The sequence below is a fragment of the Strigops habroptila genome, chromosome 19 (genome assembly GCF_004027225.2).
Source record: "Strigops habroptila isolate Jane chromosome 19, bStrHab1.2.pri, whole genome shotgun sequence".
In the NCBI taxonomy this organism is placed as follows: Eukaryota; Metazoa; Chordata; class Aves; order Psittaciformes; family Psittacidae; genus Strigops; species Strigops habroptila.
In genome coordinates this window covers 4,819,034-4,844,386 of record NC_044295.2, presented here as the reverse complement: position 1 = coordinate 4,844,386, position 25,353 = coordinate 4,819,034, and the positions used below count along the sequence as shown (strand labels likewise).

Genomic DNA, 25,353 nt, shown 5'->3' with positions numbered 1-25,353 from the left:
GCCCCTCCTATGAGGAAAGGCTCTGTGAGGGAGTTGGGGCTGTTTAGCCTGGGGAGAACTTGTTGTAGCCTTTCAGTTCTTAAAGGAACCCATAAGAAAGGTGGGGAGAGACTTTTAGTAGGGCTTGTTGCAATAGGACGAGGAGTGATGGTTTTAAACTAAAAGGAGGAGGTTCAGGCTCCATGTGAGGAAGAAGATTTTTACAATGAGAGTGGTAAAACACTGGCACAGGTTGTCCAGAGAGGTGGTGGATGCCCCATCCCTGGAGACATTCAAGGCCATGTTGGATGTGTTTCTGGGCAACCTGGTCTAGTTGGAGATGTTACAGAATCCTAGAATGGTTTGGGCTGAAGGGAGCTTAAAGCTCATCCAGTCCCACCCCCCTGCCACGGGCAGGGACACCTTCCACTAGAGCAGGTTGCTCCAAGCCCCTGTGTCCAACCTGGCCTTGAACGCTGCCAGGGATGGGGCAGCCACAACCCCCAGCCTGGCCTGGCAGTGTGGGCAAGGGCAGGAGAGCCCAGCAAGAACACACTCCTCCATGGAGGGATGGCTCCTGCTGCTGGGGAGCCCTGACTGAGGGCCCGAACCACCTGGAAATGGGATTTCCCACCCACAAACATCATTTCTTTGGTTATTGATACAAGCCAGGCTGCATCACAGCCCCAGCACCAGGTCCTGATCCTGTGCCCAAGCTAAAGGTGCCACTCACCTGCCCTGGAAAAGCTGCTCTCCTCCACTGCAATAGCAACACAGAGAGATGAGTGCATGGCCATGGCACCCTCCCCTCTTCCCAGTGCCAGCCCCACCAGCCCCACATCCTCCACTGCTCTCAGTGCAGCACCACGCGGACACGAGGTGATGCACCCACATCCTCTGGTTCTGCTCCACCACTGCCTTTATCCTGCCCCAGCCACTCAGACATGCAGAGCCCACCACTGAGCCCAGTGAGGACCTGCAGACCCCCAGCACCAGCCCCTACCAACCCCTACACTGGAACTGCCCAAAGCAGAGCTCTGCCCTGCAGCACCCTGCCTGGACCCCCAGCTCACCCCACATCAGCCCAGGCACCTCGGGGAGCAGCGGGGGTCCCTACCTCGGGGGATCTTGCAGATGACACCCATGGTGACGTTGGTGCAGGAGCCCAGGCGCCACACGCCGTTGCTGCTCTGGATCCAGTAGCAGCTGTTCTGGCTGAGCATGCTGGGCCCCGTGTCGTGCTGGCCCCAGTTGGAGTAGTTGACAGCGGTGTTGTCGTGCCAAACCAAGGTGCCACCTGGGAAATGGGAGAATTACAGCTGGGGAGGCTGAAGGGGACACCTTGTCTTTGCCCCAGTTCAGAAAGCACTGGGAAGGTGTAATGGGGTGATGGGGAGGTGAGCCTGGAGCAGAGAAGCTGCGTGGAGACCTCAGAGCAGCTTCCAGTGTCTGAAGGGGGCTACAAGGATGCTGGGGAGGGACTCTTCATCAGGGACTGTAGTGAGAGGACAAGGGGTGATGGGTTCAAACTGAAACAGGAGAAGTTCAGGTTAGATTTAAGGAAGAAGTTCTTCCCTGTGAGGGTGGTGAGGCGCTGGCACTCACTCAACACTGGTTGCCCAGAGAAGTGGTAAATGCCCCATCCCTGGCAGTGTTCAACGCCAAGCTGGAGAGAGCCTTGGGCAACATGTTCTAGTGTGAAGTATCCCTGCCCATGGCAGAGGGTTGGAAATGGATGAGCTTAGGGTCCTTTCCAACTGAAACCATTTTATGATTCTGTGATGGGGAGGTGTGATGGGGCAATGGGAAGGTGTGATGGAGCGATGGGGAGGTGTGATGGGGCAATGGGGAAGACCAGGGCCTGCAGGGCACCTTCCAGAAGGTGCAGGCTCCAGTGCCTTGAGGAAGCTCTGGGCTTTAAAGCCACCACTCCCATCCCACCAAGCCAGAGGAGGACACGCATGGCATGTGTGCCACTGGTGCCACCACCAAGGACTTCTGCTCACTGAAGACCTGGTAGGAATTCATGGTGGTGCCTGGAATATATAAAACCTCGCTCCTTCCTTTGTACCTTTGGGGTTGAAAGTCATGCCCAGCCAGGCACCCTTGGATGGACCCTCATACGCCTGGAGATGCTCCCACACGAAGACGTTCTCCATCTCATCCTGGATGGACAACACTGTGCCGCCAACTGCAGAGGAAAGAGGATCAGGGAAGCGCCCAGACCTCAGAAGATGGAATTTCACCCTGTTCCATTTCCAAGGATGCATCTCCCCCTCCACCACCACAGCCCCCTCATACCTTTCTGGCACCTCTTCATGGCGTCTTTCTGCCCCAGAGTGATCTCCATGTGGAAGGTGTAGCAGTGGTCCCGGAAGGGGATCCAGGACGAGTCCTCCAGCGATTTGGGACAGCTGCCACTGTAGCTCCACTTGTGTGTGCGGGGGACACCTGGGAGGCACACGGTGCATTGGGGGCAGCGGAATGGCGCAAGGTGTCACAGAATCATAGAATGGTTTAGGCTGGAAGGGACCTTAAAGCTCATCCAGCTCCAACCCCCTGCCATGGGCAGGGACACCTTCCACTAGAGCAGGTTGCTCCAAGCCCCTGTGTCCAACCTGGCCTTGAACACTGCCAGGGATGGTGCCAGCATCCTACAGCATGCCGGGGGAAGCACAAGCCCCATGAGGACACATACACAGTGCTCCGGAAGGTCCCTGGTGGGATGCCATCTCCAACCCTTCATTGCATCCCACCCGTTCTGCCCCACATCAGGCCCCCCACAACCAGCACCTGCTTGGAGTTGGCAGATGCCCCCCTGGAGCTTGGTGTCGCAGCCAGCCGTGCGCCAGGTCCCATCCACATCCATGTAGGAGCAGCCAGAGACCTGCTTGGGCTCCCCATCCTGCCAGTTGGCATAGAAGAGGTTCTCCTCCGTCAGCCAAGAGTAACTCCGGCCTCCCTGGAGAACCAAAGGGAGGAGAAGCTTTAGAGTCTGCCATGACCTGCTGGGAACCCTCACCCCATGTACCTGCTCCCTTCCCTCACCTCATCGTTGGCCAACCCAATCCACAGCGGAGCACGCAGGCTGCTGATGGCCTGGGTGAGGAAAGCCTGGCTGTAGGGGTCAGGGATGGTGGCCAGGGTGGCGTTGAGGGTCTCGCAGAGCAGCAGCGCCTCGTGCCACCGGAGGGGTTTCTGCAGGATGCGGTAAGTGCTGTTGTGGTAAAAGAGGGTGCCGGTGGGCGAGGGGGGGTACGGTGTCCGCGCGGGGCTCAGGGACGGGTCTGGGGGAGCAAAGAGACATGGTCAGAGGGCATGGAGGACACTCAGCTCAGGAGGGGGGGCACCTCCTCATCCCCACCCCATCCATCCCCCAAAGCTGGGGTGTCCGTGGCAGCGCTGTGCACAGGGCATGGGCACCAAGGGGCATCCTGGTGCAACCAGGGAGAGCAGAGAGGCCATGTCAGGGGCAATAAGCAGCGACACCCCAATGCCATCCCCACCTTGGAGCTCTCCATCAGGATCACATCCCTGTGAGACACACCAAGCCATGCTGGTGTGCACAGGTTTGGGGTTGCCCCACAAACAGCTGCGACCAGGGACATCCCGCCCCGAGTTTTGGGGGCAGCAACTTCAGCACCCCAAGCTCCCCTCAGGCTGAGCCCAGTGCCCCACCGCAGCATGGGGCACCAGGGTGGTGGTGGCAGGTCCCCAGCGAGCAGAAGCTGGGGCTGTCCCCCTCTTCCTCCTCGTACCTATGCTCTGCTGGCAGATGTAGCCGTGCTTCTCCTCCAGGCAGCTCCGGTCATCCCAGCGTCCCGTGAAGTGCGGGGGGGAGCCGTGCCACACCACCACACAGTTGGTCTGCATGGACAAGCCACGAGGTCAGCACTGTCCTTAGCATGGCCCTCCCACCCCACGGACACCCCCCACCCTCCAGGGCCGGATCCCTTGGAAAGCCACCCCAGCACCCTAAAACCTTCCATCCTGGCACAGGGTGCCCAGAGAAGCTGTGGCTGCCCCATCCCTGGCAGTGTTCAAGGCCAGGTTGGACACAGGGGCTTGGAGTAACCTGCTCTAGTGGAAGGTGTCCCTGCCCGTGGCAGGGGGGTGGAACTGGATGAGCTTTAAGGTCCCTTCAACCCAAACCTATCATCCTCATGGTGGGACATGAGGCTGAGCCCTTCCCAGGGCATGGGGATGCTATGGGGGGGTCACTCACCGGCTTGTCACGGGGGCTGGAAGCACTGCAGCCTGAGGGCTCGCCGGGTGCCCAGCTCACATGCTGCAGCGGCTCACCCAGCACCCATTGGAACTCCCTCTGGGCATCGTGGAGGCCGATCCAGAGGTCGAAGGAGATGTTGGGCAGCATGGATGTGATGAAAGCTGCAAGCAACTGGTGAGACACTGAGGACCACCCCCAGCAGGTCCCCAGCCAGCGGTGCCAGGGGGAGGCAGGGGGAACCTACCCTGCTCCAAGGGGCTGGAGATGGTGGCCAGGACGGCGCCCTGGCTCTCACATGCCTGCTTCGCCTCTGGCCACTTCACTATCTCAGCTTTGTCATGGCCATTGAAGCTGAAACACTGCATGGGTGGGGGAATGGGATGGTCCAGGGGGTGCAGTCACCCCCACCCCGAGCCCTGTACCCTCCCCACTCAACCACCACCCCACTCTGCCCCAAGTCCTTCTCCCCTTTGCACCCTTCTGGCCTGCCAGTCTCCCAACCCCTCCTGCAACCCCACACCTCTCCCAGCGTCCACATGCACCCTCCCCATCCGCTCCTGCACCCACAGAGCAGGTCTCCCTGCATCCCTGCACACGGACCCCCAGCATCCCCCCCAGAACACGTGCACGTGTCCCTCTCCACCCACCCTCCCCACATCTCAGCCGCCCCATCTCCACCTCGGTGGGGCTGGTGAAAGGCCAGGAAGTGGCCGTCCCCTCTCCATCCTGCCCTACCTTGCTGAGGAAGGGAAGCCAGCCGCGGGGACAGCCCCCACTCGAAGGAGCAGGCAGTGGTGGGATGGAAGGCTTCGCTGCCGTCCCATTGCTCCGCTTGCAGATGTAGGGCAGTGCTGTCATGCACTTCTGGTCCCCCCAGTCCTCTGTGGGAATGGACAAGCCAGGCATGACCCCCCACTGCACTGAGGTAGGGGTGTCTCTGCTCAGCCCCAGCCCCTCCAGAGCCAGATCCTGCCTCTCACCTCTGCTCGCCGTCATGTACACGCACTTCTTGTCCTTGTTGATGGGCCGGGGCTTGCCCGGTGCCCAGGAGACAAAGTTGAGGAGGGACCCGTCAGACCACCTGGGGAAGGCACCAGTGGGAGCACAAAGCCAAGCAGTGACGCCCTAACTGGGAGCGTACCACACCGCTGCCCTCTCTTGGGTGAGGAACCTCCATCCCAGCACCCCAGGATGAGACCCTGAGATGCAGGCACTGAGCTGCAGCGCTCTAAGAGCTGGGGACAGTGGGATGGGGTCGCGCAGGGAGGCAGCGCCTCTATCTCTGACTTACTTGAACCTCCCGTCGTTCTCATAGGTGTGCAGCCCGATCCACCAGTGCTGCTCCTGGCCCCTGGAGAACTGCACCCCGGAGAGGACACGTCAGTGCCTTGCAGGGACTGGGAGTCCCTGGGGACAACTGCAGCCGCTTCACAAGCCTCATCGTGACCCCAACAGAGCCCGGCTGTCCCCAGATAATGTCCCTCCACTTATTTCACTAAAGGGTGAAACAAGCCGGGGAGGGAGTGGAGCCCAACGGTGACATCCCCATCCCCTGGTACCTTCTTGAGGTTCTGGCCCAGGAAGCGCAGCTCGGCCTCGCTGTGCACTGATGTCAGCTCTGCCTGGAACCAGCTGCAGATGCGCTGCGCCTGCACCCACGTCGAGTGGTGCTCGAAGAACTTGTACTCGGCCTCCTGGTATTTCACCCACTCTTTGCTGCCTGCAGGCAGGGACCAGTGTCATGCCATGGCCATGCCACCCCCTGCCACAGCCATCAACACCCGCCGCCTGTTCCTCAGTCCCCTGCTTTGCTTTTGCCCCGCTGCTGCCAGCTGAGGAGCCTGATCCTGCCTGGTTGTGCAGCAAGGGGCAGCAGCAGGATGCTGGGGCTCTCCTCCCTCCTATGAGCCTACACAGGATCCGTCCTCCTGTGGACACACTGCAGGGATGTCCCGCAAGGACCGTGAACTGCTCACACATGTGATGGGTGGCAGATGCCCAGGGAGGATGGTCTATGCTGGATGGACACAAGCCCATGACCAACGCACCTTGGGTTGTGATCTCTGGCTCCTTCACATCGGCACCTGGTGAAAGGGCAAGGGGAGGCTGTGAGGGGGAGGCTGTCAGAGGGTGTGGGTCTGGGGGCTCTCACCAATGCTTTGTGAACCACCCACAGGCTCCAAGTGTGAGATGCCCTCCCAAATCTCCCTGGGATAGAGAGTGCCTCTCCCAGCCCCTTGATTAGGACTCATCATAGAACCATACAATAGAATCCTAGACTGGTTTGGGTTGGAGGGACCTTAAAGCTCATCCAGTCCCACCCCCCTGCCCCGGGCAGGGACACCTTCCACTAGAGCAGGTTGCTCCAAGCCCCTGTGTCCAACCTGGCCTTGAACACTGCCAGGGATGGGGCAGCCACAGCTTCTCTGGGCACCCTGTGCCAGCGCCTCAGCACCCTCACAGGGAAGAGCTTCTGCCTCAGAGCTCATCTCAATCTCCCCTCTGGCAGGTTAAAGCCATTCCCCTTGGCCTGTCCCTGCAGGCCCTTGTCCAAAGCCCCTCTCCAGGTTTCCTGTCGGGCCCTTTAGGTACTGGGAGCTGCTCTAAGGTCTCCCCGGAGCCTTCTCTTCTCCCATAATAGTGCAACCTTCAGAAGGGAGGTGACAGAGGGTCCCCCCACACCCTCTGCACCATCCCGCAGTCCATCATCTGCCAGGTTATTCAGAGCTGAAGGGTCTGGAGGTCTCCTGACCAGTACCTTTGGGCAGTTTGCAGATCCAGTCCAGCTGGGCTTCGCACTGCATCGGCATCCACTGCAGGGAGGCCAGGTCCAGCACCGCACAGCTCCGGATGTCATCGTCGTCGTAGTTACTGCGGTCAAAGTTGTGGTAGAAAAACTGGGGGTCGAGAGAGACGGGAGGTGTTGGGCATTTCCACCAGTACCCCATTTGCCCCCTGTTGCAGACCAAATGCCATCCATGCTGCTGGCACCCCCTGAGACTCACCCCCAGCCCGTCGCTCCACCTCCAGCTCCTGTCCCCTGCAGGGTCCCGCCGGTTCAAGCCAATCCAGAACCAGTGCTGCTCATGGAGCTCCGGCTCCGACTCCCTGCAGGGAGCCAGGGGGAAGGGTGAGAACAAGCCCCTCAAACAGGAGGGTTTTATACTGATATACAAATATCTATGTATAATCTGGCCTTTCCTGTTTGCTTTCAAAGCCCGCTGTCCCCACAACACCCAAAGGCAGTAGCTCGGGTAACAGGCACAGCAGCTCAGGGCTGAAGGAGTTTCAAACCCAAGCTCCATCCCCAAATTACACCAGATTTCCTGCACTTCTCCCACATCCCCCCCATGGTGTAGCCAAACTGATGCACCTTCAAGTTCATGCTCAGAGAGCAACATCCACGCTCCATCCACGTGTGCCAGAGCACACTCGGGCAGCAGGACATGTGTCAAAAACCTCACCCAAAAATCTTGTTGAGGGTGTTGGCAATGAAGTGCTCCTCCTCGTAGCTGCCCAGGCTGAGCAGCTGGGCCCCCAGCTCCCGGCAGAACTCCTGCGCCGCGATCCACGTCTTCTTCTCCTGCAGCTTCTCATAGTTGAACACCTAGAGAAGGAGGAACCGGCACTGGATGGGATTCAGCACTGGAGAAGAACAAAGCATCGTCCCCTCCCCACACTGCCACCACTCGTCCCAAACCAGGCTAGTGGGGACCAGGCTACCCTTTGCAAGCACTGAACATGGTCCTTCACCAGTGGGGAAGCACATGCACACCCACAATGACCAGGGCACCAGCACTCCTTAGAATCATAGAATGGTTTGGGTTGGAAAGGACCCTAAGATCATCCAGTTCCATGGGCAGGGACACCTCACACTAAACCATGTCGCCCAAGCTCTGCCCAACCTGGCCTTGAACACTGCCAGGGATGGAGCATTTACCACTTCTTTGGGCAACCTGTGCCAAGCGCCTCAGCACCCTCACAGTAAAGAACTTCTTCCTTATATCTAACCTGGACTTACCTTGTAGCAGTGCCGGAGCTTGGAGTCGGAGCTCCATCCCGGAGGGCAGGCAGCAGTGAGGCTGGGTGTGGGATATGGACCGGGCAGCTCAGGGTTCACCGGGGTGCCCAGGTTCTGCCGGCAGATGTACTTGGCCTTGAAGGTGCTGCAGTTCTTCACCTCCCACAGCCCCATGGAGCTGCCGGTGGCCAGGGCCACGCAGCCACCCTTGTTGTAACCTGGAGCGCTCACGGGAGCGGGGAGGATGCCTGCCTTAGGGTCGGACCGTGCTAGGTGGCAGAGCCAGCACCCGCCCTGCATGGAGGGGATGTGCCCATCCCACCCGTGGCCACCCCCTTACCCGGCTGGTCACGGTTCCAGTGGGTGTACATGACCTCGTCGCCGCTCAGCCAGCGGAAAGCACCCGTCTCGTTGATGTCCTGCAGTGCTGTCCAGAAGTACTCCCCATCCCAGCCATAGATGAGGCTGCTGACATACGCCTGCTCGAACCTGGAGAGGCAGCAAGAACGGGTGATGCTGCGAGCTGAGGTGCCCACCACGCTCCAAAGCCCAGCTGTGGGGTCATACCCCACCTTGGGGGCAAACCCATCACCCACTGGTGTGGCACCGACCTGTTGGTGATGGTGACCAGCGTGGAGCCGTAGTCAGAGCATGTCCTGCGGGCATCGCTGTAGGGGACACGGTCCTCACCCAGCCAGAAGCAAGAGGGGCTGTGCCACTTCCAGCCCTGGGGATGGGTGACAGGGGACATCCACCACTGCTCACCCCAGCCCATCCCAGAAGGATGGGAGCAAACCCAGGCGGTGAGAGCAATGTCCCACGTCCCCCTGCCATCACCTCTGCCTTCTCCTGGGAGGTCTCCTGCCCTCAGCCACCCCAGCTTGACCCCGCTCAGCTTTGAGCTCTAACAAATCCCTGGTCCCAGAGGACATGGCTGCACAGAAAACAAACACCCAGGCAGCTTCAAAGCCGGGGAATGTCTGTCCCTGCCAATGTCCAGCCCCAGCCAGGGTGCAGGGAGGGGAACACAATCCTCCTCTATACGCTGTGGGGCCGAATCCAGAGCGAGTCCCACCGCAGCCTGCTTTAATCCCCCGCCTTGTTGATGTTGGAGCCTCTCCGGGGCTGCAGACACAATAGCTCCTGTCTTCTGCCAGAGCAGGGAGCGGGGCGGCCCTAGGGCTGGCAGCAGCAGTGGTGGCGTGGGGAGGGACAAAGGGGCTCACCCGCGAGAGGAAGAGCAAGGGTGGGAAGGAGGAAGGGGCTTAGGGGGAAGGCCCAGGGACCCTCCTGGCATGGTAGGAACCATCACCAGGGCTTTATCCCTGGGTCCCTGGGCACTGGAAAGACACGTGCCACCTGCAGTAGCAGCAGCGTGGTGGGGAGGAAAGCAGGAGAGCACCTTTGGGAGACCAAGAGGGAAATTACCCCAGATCTCACTTTTTTTCTCCCAAATTCCTGTTCCTGCAGCCTTTCCCCAAAGTTAGCAAAAGGGGCCAGGACCATCAACCCCAACTGCTGCCTCCAGCTCCAGATCCCAGCATGCCCCATCATCTCTCTCTGCCTCTGCCCTTCCCACTGTCCAAACCTCGATCCCCCACAGCTTCCTTTAAGGCTCTTCCAAAAGTAAAGAGGGTTTGAAAAAGGGGAGAAAAAGCAGCAAAGGCACCAAGAAAACCCAGCACAGTGGCCGGAGAGGACCGGGGCTGATCGTCCAAGCAAGATGCTGCGTCCTCTCCCTCAGCCTCTGCATCTGGGTAGCAAATTTGAGGATGAGAAAGATGGGAATTCACGTATCACTGCCAGTTTGTTTCCCAGCGGGGGCATCTCTGTCGGGCACCCAGGGCCAGGGTAATACTGTGGCTAGAGAGGCAGGAGGGTTCTATCTGCACGGGGACATGCTATTAGCCCTCAGGACTGTGGGGACAAGCAGATGGGTGATGGTGGCACATTGCCACCAAGCACCTTGTCCCCAGCACCTGCCAACACTGGGGTTCCTCTGGCTTTGGCTGGCAGTCCCCTGAGCTCCCGCAGAGCCAAGTGTCTGCCAAGGTTTGTCTCTGCTGTGCCAGGGTAAAGACCTGGGAAGAGCCCATTGGGGCTGTTACTGGTGTGGGTGCCAGTGCACGCTGGCTTGCTTTGAGATGCTGGGAGACGTTCAAGAGCAGCGGTGATGCCAGGCTGGCTGCTCAGAGCCTTGGGACAGGCACAAAAAGGACTTTGCAGCGAGCGTGGGAACGGGGTGGCCTCAGCTGGGGAAACTGAGGCAGAGCACGGTCGGGTGAGAACCCACCACTTCGGTGGCGGTGTCCCTGGAATGCCCGTATCCCGCCTGGAAAAGGCAGCCTGCCATTGTGCCGAGCACGGGGCCGGCAGCTGCCTCCGTCCCACACGGAGCCGCTTTGCTGCCGGGTTTTGGCACGGAGAGAGGCCAAAAGAAAAAGGAATACATTAACGTCCCTGCTGGCAACCAGGCCGGCCCCAGGGGGAGGATCTTGGATGATGGAGACAGGAGTTTTGTCCCAGTTTCCTCCTGCGGCCTCATACAACCTCAGAAGCGAGGCGCTGAGCCCCAAAGCACAGAGGAGCAGCTCCAGGCGCTGCTCATCAGAGCTGCCTGAAATGTTTTTGGGGAGAGGTCCCCCAAAGCCCTGAGCATCAGGCAGAGCCACCTCCCGCCCCAGGTCTCCCTCACCTTTCGGCACCCGTGGTCATCCTCCTCCTTCTCTTGGCTCACTCTCCCGGGCTTTTTGCAGATGGATGGCAGGGTCTGGTTGCATGGACTGTCATTCCACCTCCCTTCCTGCACAGCAAGGAGAAAAGCAAGAGTGAGCTTATCTGACAGCCTGGGGAATTTCCCAGACCATCCATCCCCACCTTAGTTCTACAGACTTTCCTTCCCTACACCAAATCCCTAAGGATGCTGTGCTGGATGCCTCCCATCCCAGCCAGGTCCAACCCCATCTGGAGATGCTCCCCAAGGTATCCCTCCCCTGGCCATGAGGGTGCTGTAGGATAAACCCCTGCCCAGGCTCTCACCGGTCCCCAGATGGTCACACAGTCCTCCAGGCTGTCACGGAAGTTGTTGGGCTCGAAGGGATGCCAATAAGTGAACCTCACGGGCGTCCCATCCGACCACTCGAAGTTCATCTGCAGCTTGAGGTCATTTAGGCCAATCCAGAGCTCCTCCACATCTGCCGAGACAGGAGGGTTGGGGGGTGGAATTCCCTCTGCTTGGCTGAAACCTCACAGAACACGAGCCCCAGCGATGGGAGCGTGTCTCTGTGAAGCACCAAACCCCACCGCAGGGCTCAGCCTCTAACCCCAGTGGTGCCAGCAGGCAGGAGAGGACAAGGGAGGGCAGCTCCTGCCTGCAAGGAATGGGGAACACAGGGACATTTGCCAGCAGTTTCAGAGCATAATGGTCAAAGTCTGGGCGCACAGGCTCAGGTCCAATGGCTTTCAACCATTCCCTCCTATCCCAGTCTGCTCCCAGCCTGGGATGTCCCCCTCCTTCACCCATCCTCCTATGGCTCCTGCCTCCCCCAGCACTAACTCCCTTCATTCCTCAGCCCCTCCCCAGTCCCCACTGGAGTCTGGGTCCCTCAATGTCCCCATGGCAGGTTTGGCTACCAGGCATTTCCCTTTGGATAAGGGTCGGGATGCAGACTTGCTGGATGGGCTGCACTCGTATGGGAGCAGCAAAACCCAACCTGAGGGTGACCCTAATGAGGGGTGGCACAAGCAAATTTTTCCCATCTTTTTCTACATTAACCAACTGGGCCTAGCGCCATTCCCAGCTGCAGCTGTGTGCTCTCCTCCCAAGCACTTCAGGCTCCTGGGAACAGCTTTTCCATTTGCTGGATAGAGGATCCAAGGCAGCTCCTCCAAGGAACACATCACCTCCCAGCCTGGGCTTTCCACTCCCTTCACAGCCACAGATTAATTCAACTTTGCAGCATCACACAGAAGTGACCTTTCCATGGACCCCATCATCAGCCAGGAGGGATGCTGCTGACACAGCAGCTCCCCCTTACCTTGCTTGATCTGCTTGGTGACAAACTCCAGCTCGGAGAGGGTGTGGATGCTGACCAGGTCCCCCCCGCTCCGCAGGCAGGTCTTCTTTGCCTCCTGCCAGCTCTTCTTCTCTCCCACCAGACGGTAGCAGTTGGACTGGAAGGGCTGCCAGCTGGGCTCACAGTCCACCTTCACCTCTGACCACGAGTCTGGCAGGACACAAGGCAGCCTGAGGGCTCCTGTCCTGCTCTCCAGCCCTCTCCTTGGCAGGGAGGGGACCATGGGGAGGGAGTCCCTTGGGGTGCTCAGGAGAGCAAGCCAAAGCAACAGTGGGAAAGCTACAGCTAAAATGTGACACACAATGGCAAGGTGCAGGCAACGGTGGCTTCAGAGCTCTGGGGACAAAACAAACTCCCTTTTGTTTGCAGAGGAGCGATGGCAGAGCAGAGCAGAGCAACCCACCCCCTAGTGACCATGGGGGACCTCCCGCTGTTCTCAATTCCCCCCTCACTGCCCAACCTGTAACTGCACCGAGCACCGCTCATTTAGGCATCCCATGGGAGCTCAACCACTGCATCCAGGGCACCAGCAAGCTGGGGACACCAAATGGCCATCTCCACAGGCTGCTCCAGCACGCAGGCAGCATCCCCTGACTGTGCCAGGATGGGAGCACACCCTGCTGGAATACGGGGCCACCCATTCCCGTCACCTCCAGTGCTGCTCCCCCCCTGCTCACCCGTCAGGAAGGGGTCCACGGTGGCGTTGGGCTTCTTCTTGCAGACGTAGGGGAGAGCGATGCCGCAGTCGCGGTTCTGCCACCCCCCGGAGGACTCGGTGCGGATCACGCCGCAGTTCTCCTCGCTGGGGTTGTCGGGCTGGTCTGGGAAGGGGAGTGAGGGGGGACACGCTGCTGAGCTGGAGCAGAGCATGAACAAAGCGGGTCCTTCTGCCCCATGAGCACCCCAGGGTTAGAGATGGGCGTCCACAGCTGGGGACCACTCCTCAGTTGCACTCCTGTACTCAGCTTGGGTACAACGACCCTCCCCAGCTTTCCTGTAGGCCCTCTTAAGGTATTGAAAGGGTGCAGTAAGGCCTCTGGAGCCTTGTCTTCTCCAGGGGCTTACAGGAAAGCTGGAGAGGGACTTCTGACAAGGATATGTAGTGACAAGGGGGAATGGCTTTAAACTGACAGAGGAGAGATTTACAGGGTGCTGAGGCGCTGGCACAGGGAGCCCAGAGAAGCTGTGGCTGCCCCATCCCTGGCAGTGTTCAAGGCCAGGCTGGACACAGGGGCTTGGAGCGACCTGCTCTAGTGGAAGGTGTCCCTGCCTGTGGCAGGGGGTTGGGATTGGGTGAGCTTTAAGGTCCCTCCTAACCCACATTCTGTGATTCTGTGATATGACTCTATGAGTCTCCAAACAAGGAAGCTCAGCCCAGGTTATCCACAGGGCCACCAGCCACCTGCAGAGGGACAATTCCCACTCCAGCTCCTTGTGTCCCCCCTCTAGTTCCATGGATGTCCCAGACTGGTCCACAGCCCCATGGGGTTCTCTGTTCTGAGGCAGCAAGGTGCCAACCTGCAGCAGACCGTGCCACCTCCTCTGCTATGAGGCCATCTCCAGTGGTCACAGGCTACTCCCCAGCCCCCCATCACCCTCTTAACCCCTTTATCTCACCACTCTCCCAGTTGAGGTACTTGAGGGGCGAGTTGTCTGACCACTGCCAGCCTCCGTTGATGTCCAGGTCGTTGAGCCCAATCCAGAGCGTGGAGCTGTACCCAGTCAGCAGCCCTGGGGCCAACACAGCCAGAGAGGGGCAGGATCAGCATCCCCAGCCCCAGCTTAACCCCCAGCCTGTCACCATCCCCAAACCAACCACCCGGGGCAGAGCAACCTGGCACCCAGATGAGGACGAGTGCGTGGCCAGGCTGCCATTGCCTCACCGTTGATGTAGGTCTGCTCGTGGATCTCGGTGATGCTCAGCAGGTTGGCCCCTTGCTGCTCGCAGCTATTCCAGGCCTCCCTCCACGACAGCGTGGACTGGAAGTTGAACTGGTAGCAGCTGTTGGTGAGGTGGTCCTTGTCCCAAAACGTCTCACAGTCGTTGCCTGCAGGGCCGAGCAGGGTGAGCACCCAACAGAGTCCCATCCACTAATCCCAGTAACCCACTAAACCCCCAAAACCCACGCTGCTGGCAGGAGGAGGGATGAGGCAGGAGAGAAGGGAAGAGGCAGGAAAGCTCCCAGGAGGGATGAGCAACAGGTTTCTGCTTTTCCCCGTGGGATGCATCCCCAACACTTACTCTTTATGGGGCAGAAGCCCCATCGCTCGTCCTTGCCATAGTCCTGGGTGGTGGCACACCAGAGATGACCATCCTCCCGCCCCGTGCTGGTGCACTCATGAAACCACTGGTTGTCATACTTGAAGGGGATGGTGCAGGGCTTCCCATGCGAGTTGCCCTGGATGGTGTAAATCTCTGGTGGAAAAGAGAAGCCCTTGCTTGAGGCTATGTCTATGGGAGACTGGAGGGAGTTTGGGATGAACAGTGCTGGTTGGCCTGGTGTAGGGGCTACTGGGGTACCCAGAGGATGCCCGCCTCCCATTGCCCCAATCCTGCCTGGCTTTGCAGCCCCAACAAACTCGGACCAAGCTCCCCAGGCAGGACCCAACTGCTCACATTTTGGGGTTGGTTTGGGTTCATAGAATCATAGAATGGTTTGAGTTGGAAGGGACCTTAAAGCTCATCCAGTTCCAACCCCCCTGCCACGGACAGGGATGCCTCAGACTAGACCAGGTTGCTCCAATTCCCATCCAACCTGGTCTTTAACAGGGACGGGGCAGCCACAGCTTCTCTGGGCAACCTGTTTGGGTTATGGAATAACCCTAATGCCCAACGAGGCATTACCAGAGTAGGGCACGGAGCACAGGTCCTCCTCGGTGCCATACGTCCTCCACTGCGAGCCACGTGCCTGGTCCCCCCTATCCAGGGAGGAATTGCCTGGGCGGGCACCGAGATGCTGCGAGAGCTGCTCCCCGAGGCCGCGGCAGCTCCAACGCATGTTGACGGACTCGCGGTCGCACTCGTAGGTGGCCAAGGGGTGCAGCCCCGCCGTGGCATTGGCCCCGTGCCACGACACCCCCAGGCACTGCATGGCCCCCACGTTGAAGAGGCGATTTCGGGACACCCATTTCCACTGCTGGGCCGGGGCGCTGGTGTTGCAGCCCTTGGAGAGTCTCACCAGCGAGTCCTTGGTCTCCAGGCAAACCTGTGCACCCGTGTTGTAGATGAGGAAGACTTTGGAGTCTGGGGGAGAAAAGGTGAAAAGGGTTAAAGCATTCAGTAAAAATTGAGAAAACTGGGTGTGTTCAGCCTGGAGAAGAGAAGCTGTGTGGAGACCTCAGAGCAGCTTCCAATATCTGAAAGGGGCTACAAGGATGCTGGAGAGGGACTCTTCATCAGGGATTGTAGTGATAGGGCAAGGGGTGATGGATTCAAAGTGAAACAGGAGAAGTTCAGGTTGGAGATAAGGCAGAAGCTCTTCCCTGTGAGGGTGCCGAGGCGCTGACACAGGGTGCCCAGAGAAGCTGTGGCTGCCCCATCCCTGGCAGTGTTCAAGGCCAGGTTGGACACAGGGGCTTGGAGCAACCTGCTCTAGTGGAAGGTGTCCCTGCCCGTGGCAGGGGGTTGGAGCTGGATGATCTTAAGGTCCTTTCCAATCCAAACCATTCTATGATTGCTGGGTGTTCGGCATCATGCCATGCATCACCCCCCGCCCTTCCAAAGCATCCTGGCTCCCTTTCCATGCACGGCAACTTTTAGGGTGCAGCCCTGGGTACAGCACCCAGCACATTGGGGACCACCACTTCCCTGCAAAAATAACCCAAGGGATTCATAGAACCATAGAGTTGTTTGGGTTGGAAGGGACCTTAAAGCTCATCCAGCTCCAACCCCCTGCCACAGGCAGTTTGCCCCAATGGCTGCCCTCGGGGTGCTGGGCTCTGGGCAGGGTGACATGGATGGGTGTTTGCACCAAGTGTGGCATCCCCACAAAGCACCAGTGTTTGGGCATCAGAGCCAACAGCATCATCAGAGCTGTTCAAATCTGAGTTCCCAGCAGCAGCAGCACCCGGCTGCAGGAGCCCACGCCAATGGCTTCAGCACCGGCCATCTGCTCCGGATGGAGGAAAAGAGCAGGGAATAGCGAGCGCATCCATCATTTTTATGTGTATTTGGGGACCTGTTAAAAAAGAAAGAACTCCGGGGTAAATCTCCCATCGTGTGAACAGGGCGTGATGGAAAACGCCTGCACGCAGCCACAGCTCCCATGGGCACAGCCCCAGCAAACACAGAACGTCGCGTCAGGACCCTCCGAAATCCCAGCCCAGGCGCTGGGAGGCGGGAGCAGAGCAAGGAAATCACTGCCAGCAGATAAAGCACTAGCGCAGCTGCGGAGGGGAGAGAGCCTGATCCCAACCCCAGCTCCACACACGTCCCACGGTCCAACCCTGCATCCCCACAGCAATCTGAGCCCCAGCATCACCCCAGTGCGTGAACCCATCTCCAAACCCGGATAAACCAGTAAACCCGGGACGTTACACTGGGACACATCGCTCCAGCTGACGTGTCACTTTTAAAAGATACTTTATTCTTCCACACACACATTTCTAAGCTAAAAAGCCACCCCTGGGACCCTGAACAGCCGCTTCTCGCCTCACCAGCCCAGCACAAAGCTGCCCAAAGCAGCACATCAACAAGACAACTTCTGTCAGGTACTCTCTGTTTTAAAAGCCACCCATTTGTTGCTCCAGCATAAGCATTCACCAGGAGTCAAGGCAAACTCACGGGCCGCGCTATATTTAGCTTGGGTTTGCTTTGGGTTTTTGCCATTGTATGAATTTTTTTGGGCTGAAAAGGTTTTCATTTCCTATTCCCCCACAACCTCACCCTGCCCCAGCTATGTTGTTGCAGGCGGCTCCGCTGCATTCGAGCAACAAACATCTCTGCTCAGCAAACTTTCCCTGAGTTGTCTCTGAAGGGAAATAAGAAATGGAGGAAGAAAAGGCACCCCCACGACACCCCTGTTTCATTCCAGAGCTTCAGCATCAACCCAGCTCCAGAAAAACACTAATGTAAAATGCCCATTCCCCAGCCAAGGTGACATCAGTGATGACCTCAAATAAAGAGAAGCGAAGCCCGTCCGCATGGTGGTCCCCAGGGAGCAGAGCCTATGCACGTGCAACAGGAAAAGGCAATGTCTGGGAGAAGAAACATTTCATTTCTCAGAAAATACTTTTCAAATCATGGCAAAATAAGCAAAAACTCCAATGGGGCCAATTTTGGCTGCCTGAAGGCTGGTCCCTTAAACTGGGGCTGGCTTGATCCTGACCTGGACATCAGGAGGCATCGTCGTCCTCCCCAAAACACCCATCTCACCATGCCAGCATCTCCCATGGCATCCCCATAGAGCAGTGGGTGGTGCAACGCATCACCATCACTGCAACCCATCACCAGGGACATGGGGGACACTTCTGCATCAGTGCTGCAACCCGATGGACCCGAGTATCAGCGCTCGGTCAGGATGAGGCCTCCCTGGGTCACAGTGCTCTGCAAGGAGCCAAACACCAGCCCTTTGGTACTGCTTTGCCACGAGCATCACCCGCGGCTGTTAGCAGCAGGGGGTCAGCAACAGGACACCCTTCTCCGTTTATCTGCTAACCTGGATTTGAGGGGAAACATTAACAGCACATTGGGAAGCCCTGGAGCCACCCCAGGAGCTGGCATCAGGGTGCTCAGCACTGCACCGGGGCTGTGTGGCACTGTGCAAGGGCGATGCTCACCAGCAGCCACGCAGAAGCATGGGGCTCGGAGGAAGCTGTCGAGACTGGAGGGGGCAGCCCCAGGGCTGGAAAAGCACAAGATATCATTTTACTCTAAAAAGAGAAGAGCTGGAGGTAGGAAATTATAGGCTGAGGGTTTGGGGCTGCCTCCGCACGCTGCAGGCAGCTCAGCCCATGGGCCCTTTGCTCAAAGCAGGCAGAAGATGAGACCCAACGTGTCCCCCACTCCGTCCCTGCTGAGCCAAGGAGGAACGGGAAAGCTTTAGCACCAGCTCAGCCTTCACACCTCCCGAGTGCTCCCATCTTCTCCCCTTGCAAATGTGCTGGGCACTGATGTCAGGGAGCTGCTCCCAGCGAGGCTGGAGCGAGGGGGGACCAACCAGCATGAGCTCAACACGCATCGGCAAAGGCACATGCTGTGCTTCACCCAAAATACACTTTTTTTTCATGGAATCACAGACTGATTTGGGTTGGAAAGTACCTTAAGATGATCCAGTTCCAACCCCCAGCCACGGGCAGGGACACCTCACACTAGACCATGTCTAACACTTATTTATAGGGAATTTGAGGCTGACTTGACCCCCATTGGTGTCCATGACATTGGCAGCAGCGCTTGGACAGGCTCCCTGATGCACCAAAAGGAGCTTCCAGCCTCCCTGACCCCAGGCTCTGGCACAGCCAGGCTTGATGGGCTTTGATGTCTATGGAGCAAACAGCTTCCAGTGTTTTCTGCATGGTCCCAACCATCTCCCAGCCTCTGCTTGCACAGAAGCCTCCAGGATGCAGCCACAGGCGCTGTGCCGCAGAGCTCCAGCACCACCACCAACCTCAGCACCAAAATCCAGCACCCGAGTGAGCTCTTCCTGCTCCCACCTGGCTGCTGATGACCAGGATGGATGCAGAGTTGGATGGGATGGGACAAGTTTGTATTGCTGAATCCCTTCTCCCAGCCTGGTATCCCACAGAGCAAACCCAACCCTCACACATCCCATGTCTCTCCCTCCTGCATCCTACATCTTTCAAGCAGAGTCATCTCAGAGCAGCTCTGCTCCATCATGTCCTGCTCCTCCTCCTGCTCCTCCTCCTGCGTGGAGGAACTGGGAAAGCAAAGTGAAAACCCACCCTTTCAGCAAGGATGCTGTCACACAGACAGCAGAGACACCAGGATGCTGCCTCTGGCTTACTGGGATGAGCATGGAAACCAGCTGGTGCTATGAGGCAGCGTGATGGTGGGGACAGTGGGGAGCTGGGACTGAGGGTGAGACACCAGCTCTGCCTGCAGAAACACTTTCCTCTTCCTCATGGGAAATATCAGGATGCTCTTGCTCCAGCACAGTGGGAGAAATCAGCCTTGGCACCAGTGGCTGAACTCTGTAGAGATGGAGAAGCTGTTATGCTCTGGGGCAGGCTCAAGGGAGTTTTTACACCCCATGCCTGGCTCCACATTCTTTTTCCATTTTAAAAAAAAGCAGGTTTTTGGCCAGCAGAAAGTCTGAACTGAAGGAACTGAGCTCAACCCTTTCCCACCCCACAGCAAATGAGGAAAGCTTCGCAACCTGCAATTGTGGGGAGCGTGGGCAGCACCAATGACAGAGGCAATGGGGCTCGGGAGGCTCCAGGGGACAGAGGTGACTGTCGGTGGTGGCAGACATGGAAAGCACTGCAGCATGGGTGTCCCTGCCCCAAGTGCATCCCAGCCTGGCCACCCACACCAGGACACCCAGAGCAGCCCTGCTCTGCTGCATTTGCCACCCCCCCATCACCAGCCACAAATGTAGGGACTAAATTCCAAGAGAGAACTGAAGCTACTGCGGGAGCCCAGCCCTGGTTATCCCGGCTGGATAACCAGAGCCCTGGCTGCGATTTCATCTGACCACAGCTGAAAGTCACACTGGTCCCAGCATGGCAGCGCCACTCGGCTCTGTGCCCGCATCCCTGCCACCCCTCTGGAGGCTCATCGTGGCACCCATTTGATGGCAGAGCCCCATCCTCCAGCTCCCCTGGTGAAGCTGCTCAGTTGGGATTGCCCAAAACACCCAGCCCCAATCCTGCTTTGTGCAGGAGGCCAAGCAGCCAGTCCAGGAGTGGTTGATGGCATCCCCAAGGTCTTGGCATGGAGAAGAGCAAAAGCATGGCCACTGCCATAAAGAGTGGCACACAGAGCAACGGGGATGATGCTCTCCTCGAAGGTTTCTGTGCTGCAGACATGGCCATGGATGTGGTTTGCTCCAAACCACCTGGCAAAGGCTGCAAATCCTCAAAGCCCAGCACGGTGCCCCAGGCATGGCAGCTAACAGGGCTTCTAGAATCAACTAGGTTGGAAGTCCAACTGTTTGCCAGCACTGCCAAGGCCACCGCTAACCCATGTCACTAAGAGCCTCATGTACCCCATTGGTGAACACTTCCAGGGATGGAAAGGGAAGCCATGAGGGCTCCAAGACCCAGGAGCTCCTCAGGGGCTGCAGACCCCTGTGTGAGGAAAGCCAGCCTGCTAACAAACCCCTTCCTTTGGATTTGGGAGCCTGTGGAAAAGCTTTACCCACAACATCCTGCAGCAAGAAAACCCACCCTTCACTCATATGGTGCATAAAGAAACCTTCGAGCCTGAACCTCCTGCTTTCACATGCTCTCACCCACTAGAACACAGGGCACAGGAGCCTCCTGCTCCAAACCACCAGCTTTTCAGCCCATTATGCTGTCCGAGGGTGAGCTCCAAAACCCACCCTGCAATGATGGAAGGAAAGCTGTGGGAACCGGCAGCTCATTCAGAATAAACCAAGTGGGAATGCACCAGGTTCGGGGGGAAGATCAGCAGCAGAGAAGCAAAACCCCAGGGAATAAAACAATACAACAGAAAAAGAACAAAAAAGGTGTTGCTCATCAAAAACACAGCCCTGCAGAAGGAGAGGGAATGTTGTGATAGGGAAAGACCCAGGAAGGAGCCTGTGCACTGCTCCAAGGGCTACGAAGGGGAAGTGGTGGTAAGAAAACCAGCAGCTGCCCCTGTGAAAGGTCCTAACAGCAGAGCTGGAACACCCCTGCTGCCATGGACCATGGGGTAGGAGAGCAGCCCCAGCCCATGGGGAGGGCATCACTGCTCTGCCTCTCTCCAGAGCTGCTTTGGGGCATCAATAAACTCTTGCTGCCTTCAGGAGGAACTTTAGATTTAAAAGATAAATCTAAAAGAGAAGGAAATGCAGACGTATCAGCAGCCCCAGGGCACACCATGAGCCTCTGACACAGGAGGGGGCACGGACACCACTCCTGTCTGCTGGAGAACTGATGGCAGACACCAACCTCCCCACCTCTGATGCTCCTCAACTAGAGGTTTGCATCAAACGAGTGGTGCTGCCCAATGTCCTGCAGACTCCACCCAGCCCTGCACATCCCCAGGGCTCAGCTGGGGCCACGCTCAGCCAAAAGCAGCTCCGGGCGCTCCAAGCCCAGCTCCAGAATCACAGAATGGTTTGTGCTGGAAGGGACCTTAAAGCTCATCCAGTTCCAACCCCCTGCCACGGGCAGGGACACCTTCCACTAGAGCAGGTTGCTCCAAGCCCCTGTGTCCAACCTGGCCTTGAACACTGCCAGGGATGGGGCAGCCACAGCTTCTCTGGGCACCCTGTGCCAGCGCCTCAGCACCCTCACAGGGAAGAACTTCTTCCTTATATCCAACCTGAACTTCCCCTGTTTCAGTTTGAACCCATCACCCCTTGTCCTATCGCTACAGTCCCTGATGAAGAGTCCGTCTCCAGCATCCTCATAGTTCCCTTCAGATACTGGACGTCTCCACGCAGCTTCTCTTCATAGCCCCAATTTTCTCAGCCTGTCAGTAAAAAGGGTCGGTGTCTGGTTTTGTTTTAAAGGAAACCTCAGGGAGCAGGAGCAGATCCGTCCCTTTCTCCATGGAAGAAAGCGAAGCTCCCGATGGCCTGGTTCAGGGTATGAAGCAGCAGGACCTGCACTTGGAGCTGAGAAACTCCTCTTGGCTCGCCAAGAAGCTGCTGTTTATACGGTGGGAGCTGCATGAGACAAGCTCCTTACTTGGCTGCGACCATGAAGGCTACCTACCACCCTGCTTACAGTCTGCTGCCTCGTAAAGGTTTTGGATGGGGTCCCACATTCTGCATTGCAGCCTCTCTGCAGACATTAAAAAGCCCATTCTCCTGCACCCTGCCTGGGATGCAGACAAACAAATACATTCCACAGGGAATGCTGGCCTATGGGCAAGTCAAGCGACGCAGCCACAGCCGTGACAGGGGACAGGGAGCCCCAGCATCCACCCTCTGGTATCCAGACCCACTTCAGGCTCCAGCCCCGCAGCCGCTGCACTCATCCAGAGGTGGAAATCCCAAGTTTGCTGACTCCCTGGGAATGCAGGGAGACGAAGGCAGCGCCATCCATCTAACAGGCTCCAGGAGTGCAACAGACCCCCTGAGAACACATCAGGGAGCAGCAAATGATCCCTCCAGGACACGGCGGCTAGGATCAGCACGAGTATCCTGTTCCACACACGTGTTCTCACCCAGCCTGGCAGCCTCAGCCTTGTCCTGGGGATGGCTCTGGCCCTGGCTCATCTGAAGCATCCCCCACCAGCACCACGGGCCCCCAGCCAGCAAACCCACATCGAGGGGTGTGATGTGACATGTGGGACACGTGTCCCCATGGATGTGGTTCCAGCACAGTTGGCTGAAAACTACCATTCTTTTCAAAACTATTGCAACTTCACCCCCCAAGAACCATGCTTTAGATCAGACATTTTCATAGCATTATCATGGAATGGTTTGGGTTGAAGGGAGCTTAAAGCTCATCCAGTTCCAACACCCTCCCACAGGCAGGGACACCTTCCACTAGAGCAGGTTGCTCCAAGCCCCTGTGTCCAACCTGGCCTTGAACACTGCCAAGGATGGGGCAGCCACAGCTTCTCTGGGCACCCTGTGCCAGCGCCTCAGCACCCTCACAGGGAAGAACTTCTGCCTAAAGTCTCATCTAAAGGGCTTGATCTCCCCACTCCCAACTCCAGCACCATCCTGCAAACCCGCTGTTTTACATGGAAAATCCCATTTACATCCCTGTTGCAACAGCATGAGGTGCAGCAGAGGACTGAGCTCCCAGCAACCATCATGCTTGAAAAATACCCTGTGCCCCCTGCAAACAGCCAAACCTCCGCTCCCGGGCTAAAGAGTACTCTCAAGAATTTACAAGTCAATCCACTCATCATTTTCTAATCCTTAATTCATTAAAGATGGATCCTTTAAGGAAAAGAGCATCTGTGTGGGTCCCTTTTGGGCTCAGAGCAATCTGAAGAATGAGAAAAATGTTGATGCTCTGCGGGCTCGGCACAGTTCACAGTAACTAAAACCCTGCTCCTCGGCTGCACGTGAAGAACATCTCACAAACAGCTTAGAACACCTTTAGAGGAAACAGCCAGGATGGGCTCAAGGGACTGCTCCTGCTCCCACCCAAGAATTGGGTGCACTGAAGGGAGCCAAGCGGGGCACGATGCACCCGTGATGCACCAGAGCTGACAACACGGGCAACAGCCTTTTGCTGCCCTCTCCAAGCACCCACCGAGGCACCGGAGCCAGAGTCTCCTGCTCTGGATCTATCAGTTGGATTTAGCAGACAGCAATTACACCCCCTCAGCAGCCATTGCTTTGATCTGGGGGCAAAAAGCTTCCCTGGAAAACATTTAAGGAAGGGATAAGGCAGGAGCGTGCCTCTGCCCTAGGGAAAGGTGCAAGACCCAGCCAGAAATAAAGCCAGAGAGAGAAACCTGCAATGGGGCTTTAACCATCACCAGGACCTCACACCTCAAAACGCCTTCCCATGTGCAAGGTGCCACCTCCAGGTGGGAAACATCATCCTGGGGCCACCACACGCTGTGGGTGGCTTTGGGGGAAGTTTTGCACTGAAGGTTCAATCTCTTTTTCGCTTCTCATTGCTGTGACTCTTGCGCAAGCTCAGCCTCGTCCTGCTGAGGCTGCAATCGTGCCGGGGCGGCGAGGTCCCCGCTGTCCCCTGCCAGGCATCCAGCCCCTGCGCTCTCAGCAGCAAAACCAACGCCACATCCCCCTTTCCTCCCAGATAATCCAAAGAAGATTGAGTTATAACTTCTTGGAGCTGCATTTGCCAGGCAACAAGTTATTTCCACTGCAAAGAGAACAGGGGGGAGCTTCATGCAGAAGCTGCTCTGTTTGTTTTACAGGCTGTAAATTCTTCTCGGCGTCCGTTTTGCCTCCTCCCCTCGGCGCAAAGCTGACACGGCAGCTCCCATCCATGGTCCCATAGACACAGAAGAAGCTGATCCACACCGGACACATGAAGCTGATTCAAAGCACCAGCAACACCACAGTCCCACATCAATACCAGGACCTCATCCTGCCCGCAGCCACAGGAGGACAGGAGCTGCAGCCTCAGTTTCCCCAAGACAAGAGCGTGGGTACCCAAGTGATGCTGCAGAGATGGGGCAGGCAGTGGTGACATTCCACCGAGGAGCCACAAACCTCCTGCCAAAAGCCCTGCTCCAGTTTCCTGGCTGTCCCGGAGGCAAGGATTTGGCACGAACCCCTCAAGAAGCAACAGCTCCACAGAGAAAGCAACGCTGTCTGCTGGGCCAGCCCCCCACCAAGAGCATCCTTGCAAACAACACTTGCTCAAGGGATTCTTGGAACTAACTCATCCCGATCCCAAAATCCCAGCAAGGATCTTTTTGAGCTGCAAACCCAGCCTGGTGCTGGGGGACCTCGGATATGGCACCTCCATCGGCACCATCCCCTTTGCCCACGGGCTCCAAGCGAGGATGATGGTGGGGAAAGCAGCGGAGAAGTGGGATGAGGTGGGTGCATTGAGGGTGCCAGCGCGGTGCTTGTTGTGAGCAGCTCAGCACCGAGGGCTGGAGCCAGCTGAAAGCTGCCTTGTTCCTCGCCCTGCCCCGGCACAGGGACAGAGCTGCCTCTGTCCTGGTGCTTGCCAGACCCAGATCCCACCGGCATTTTTCAGGGTGAAACAGCCAGAAAGGGTCCTTACAGGTAGCTAAGCCCTGCTGGAATCAAGCAACCCCCTTAAAAACCACAAAAGGAGGAATTCATGGCCCTCAAGTAAATCATGGGGAGGTTTAACAGGAATTCAGCTGCAGGATGATGAGGGGTCGGCTGAGATGTCTCCAAACCCTGGCAACCGCTCTTCTGAATGCCCTGGGGTACAGGGGACTCCTTCCCCATCACCTCCTCCTTTCTCCACCTCTGGCACAACCAGGTCCTGCCCTGGTGATG

The 25,353-nt window shown here is 57.7% G+C and overlaps 1 protein-coding gene across 2 annotated transcripts in view; it reads right to left on the bottom strand.

Moving 5' to 3' along the window:
- Nucleotides 1–25,353, bottom strand: part of MRC2 (mannose receptor C type 2) — a 29,238-nt gene that overhangs the window by 2,754 nt on the left and 1,131 nt on the right. The window contains exons 2-29 of one of the 2 annotated variants that reach the window (XM_030508982.1): nucleotides 15,150–15,548; nucleotides 14,547–14,720; nucleotides 14,188–14,352; nucleotides 13,922–14,035; nucleotides 12,982–13,125; nucleotides 12,266–12,454; nucleotides 11,268–11,422; nucleotides 10,924–11,031; nucleotides 8,840–8,955; nucleotides 8,569–8,717; nucleotides 8,229–8,446; nucleotides 7,672–7,814; nucleotides 7,213–7,315; nucleotides 6,966–7,104; nucleotides 6,256–6,291; nucleotides 5,767–5,927; nucleotides 5,499–5,566; nucleotides 5,188–5,288; nucleotides 4,943–5,088; nucleotides 4,452–4,566; nucleotides 4,205–4,368; nucleotides 3,738–3,846; nucleotides 3,028–3,266; nucleotides 2,773–2,941; nucleotides 2,281–2,430; nucleotides 2,051–2,170; nucleotides 1,097–1,276; nucleotides 713–739 (exon numbers count right to left, since the gene is read on the bottom strand). In XM_030508982.1, the coding sequence (XP_030364842.1) occupies nucleotides 713–739; nucleotides 1,097–1,276; nucleotides 2,051–2,170; nucleotides 2,281–2,430; nucleotides 2,773–2,941; nucleotides 3,028–3,266; nucleotides 3,738–3,846; nucleotides 4,205–4,368; nucleotides 4,452–4,566; nucleotides 4,943–5,088; nucleotides 5,188–5,288; nucleotides 5,499–5,566; nucleotides 5,767–5,927; nucleotides 6,256–6,291; nucleotides 6,966–7,104; nucleotides 7,213–7,315; nucleotides 7,672–7,814; nucleotides 8,229–8,446; nucleotides 8,569–8,717; nucleotides 8,840–8,955; nucleotides 10,924–11,031; nucleotides 11,268–11,422; nucleotides 12,266–12,454; nucleotides 12,982–13,125; nucleotides 13,922–14,035; nucleotides 14,188–14,352; nucleotides 14,547–14,720; nucleotides 15,150–15,548 (4,101 nt within the window). The remainder of the gene's footprint in view (nucleotides 1–712; nucleotides 740–1,096; nucleotides 1,277–2,050; nucleotides 2,171–2,280; nucleotides 2,431–2,772; nucleotides 2,942–3,027; nucleotides 3,267–3,737; nucleotides 3,847–4,204; nucleotides 4,369–4,451; nucleotides 4,567–4,942; nucleotides 5,089–5,187; nucleotides 5,289–5,498; nucleotides 5,567–5,766; nucleotides 5,928–6,255; nucleotides 6,292–6,965; nucleotides 7,105–7,212; nucleotides 7,316–7,671; nucleotides 7,815–8,228; nucleotides 8,447–8,568; nucleotides 8,718–8,839; nucleotides 8,956–10,923; nucleotides 11,032–11,267; nucleotides 11,423–12,265; nucleotides 12,455–12,981; nucleotides 13,126–13,921; nucleotides 14,036–14,187; nucleotides 14,353–14,546; nucleotides 14,721–15,149; nucleotides 15,549–25,353) is intronic. The other variant, XM_030508983.1, reaches the window with a different exon arrangement.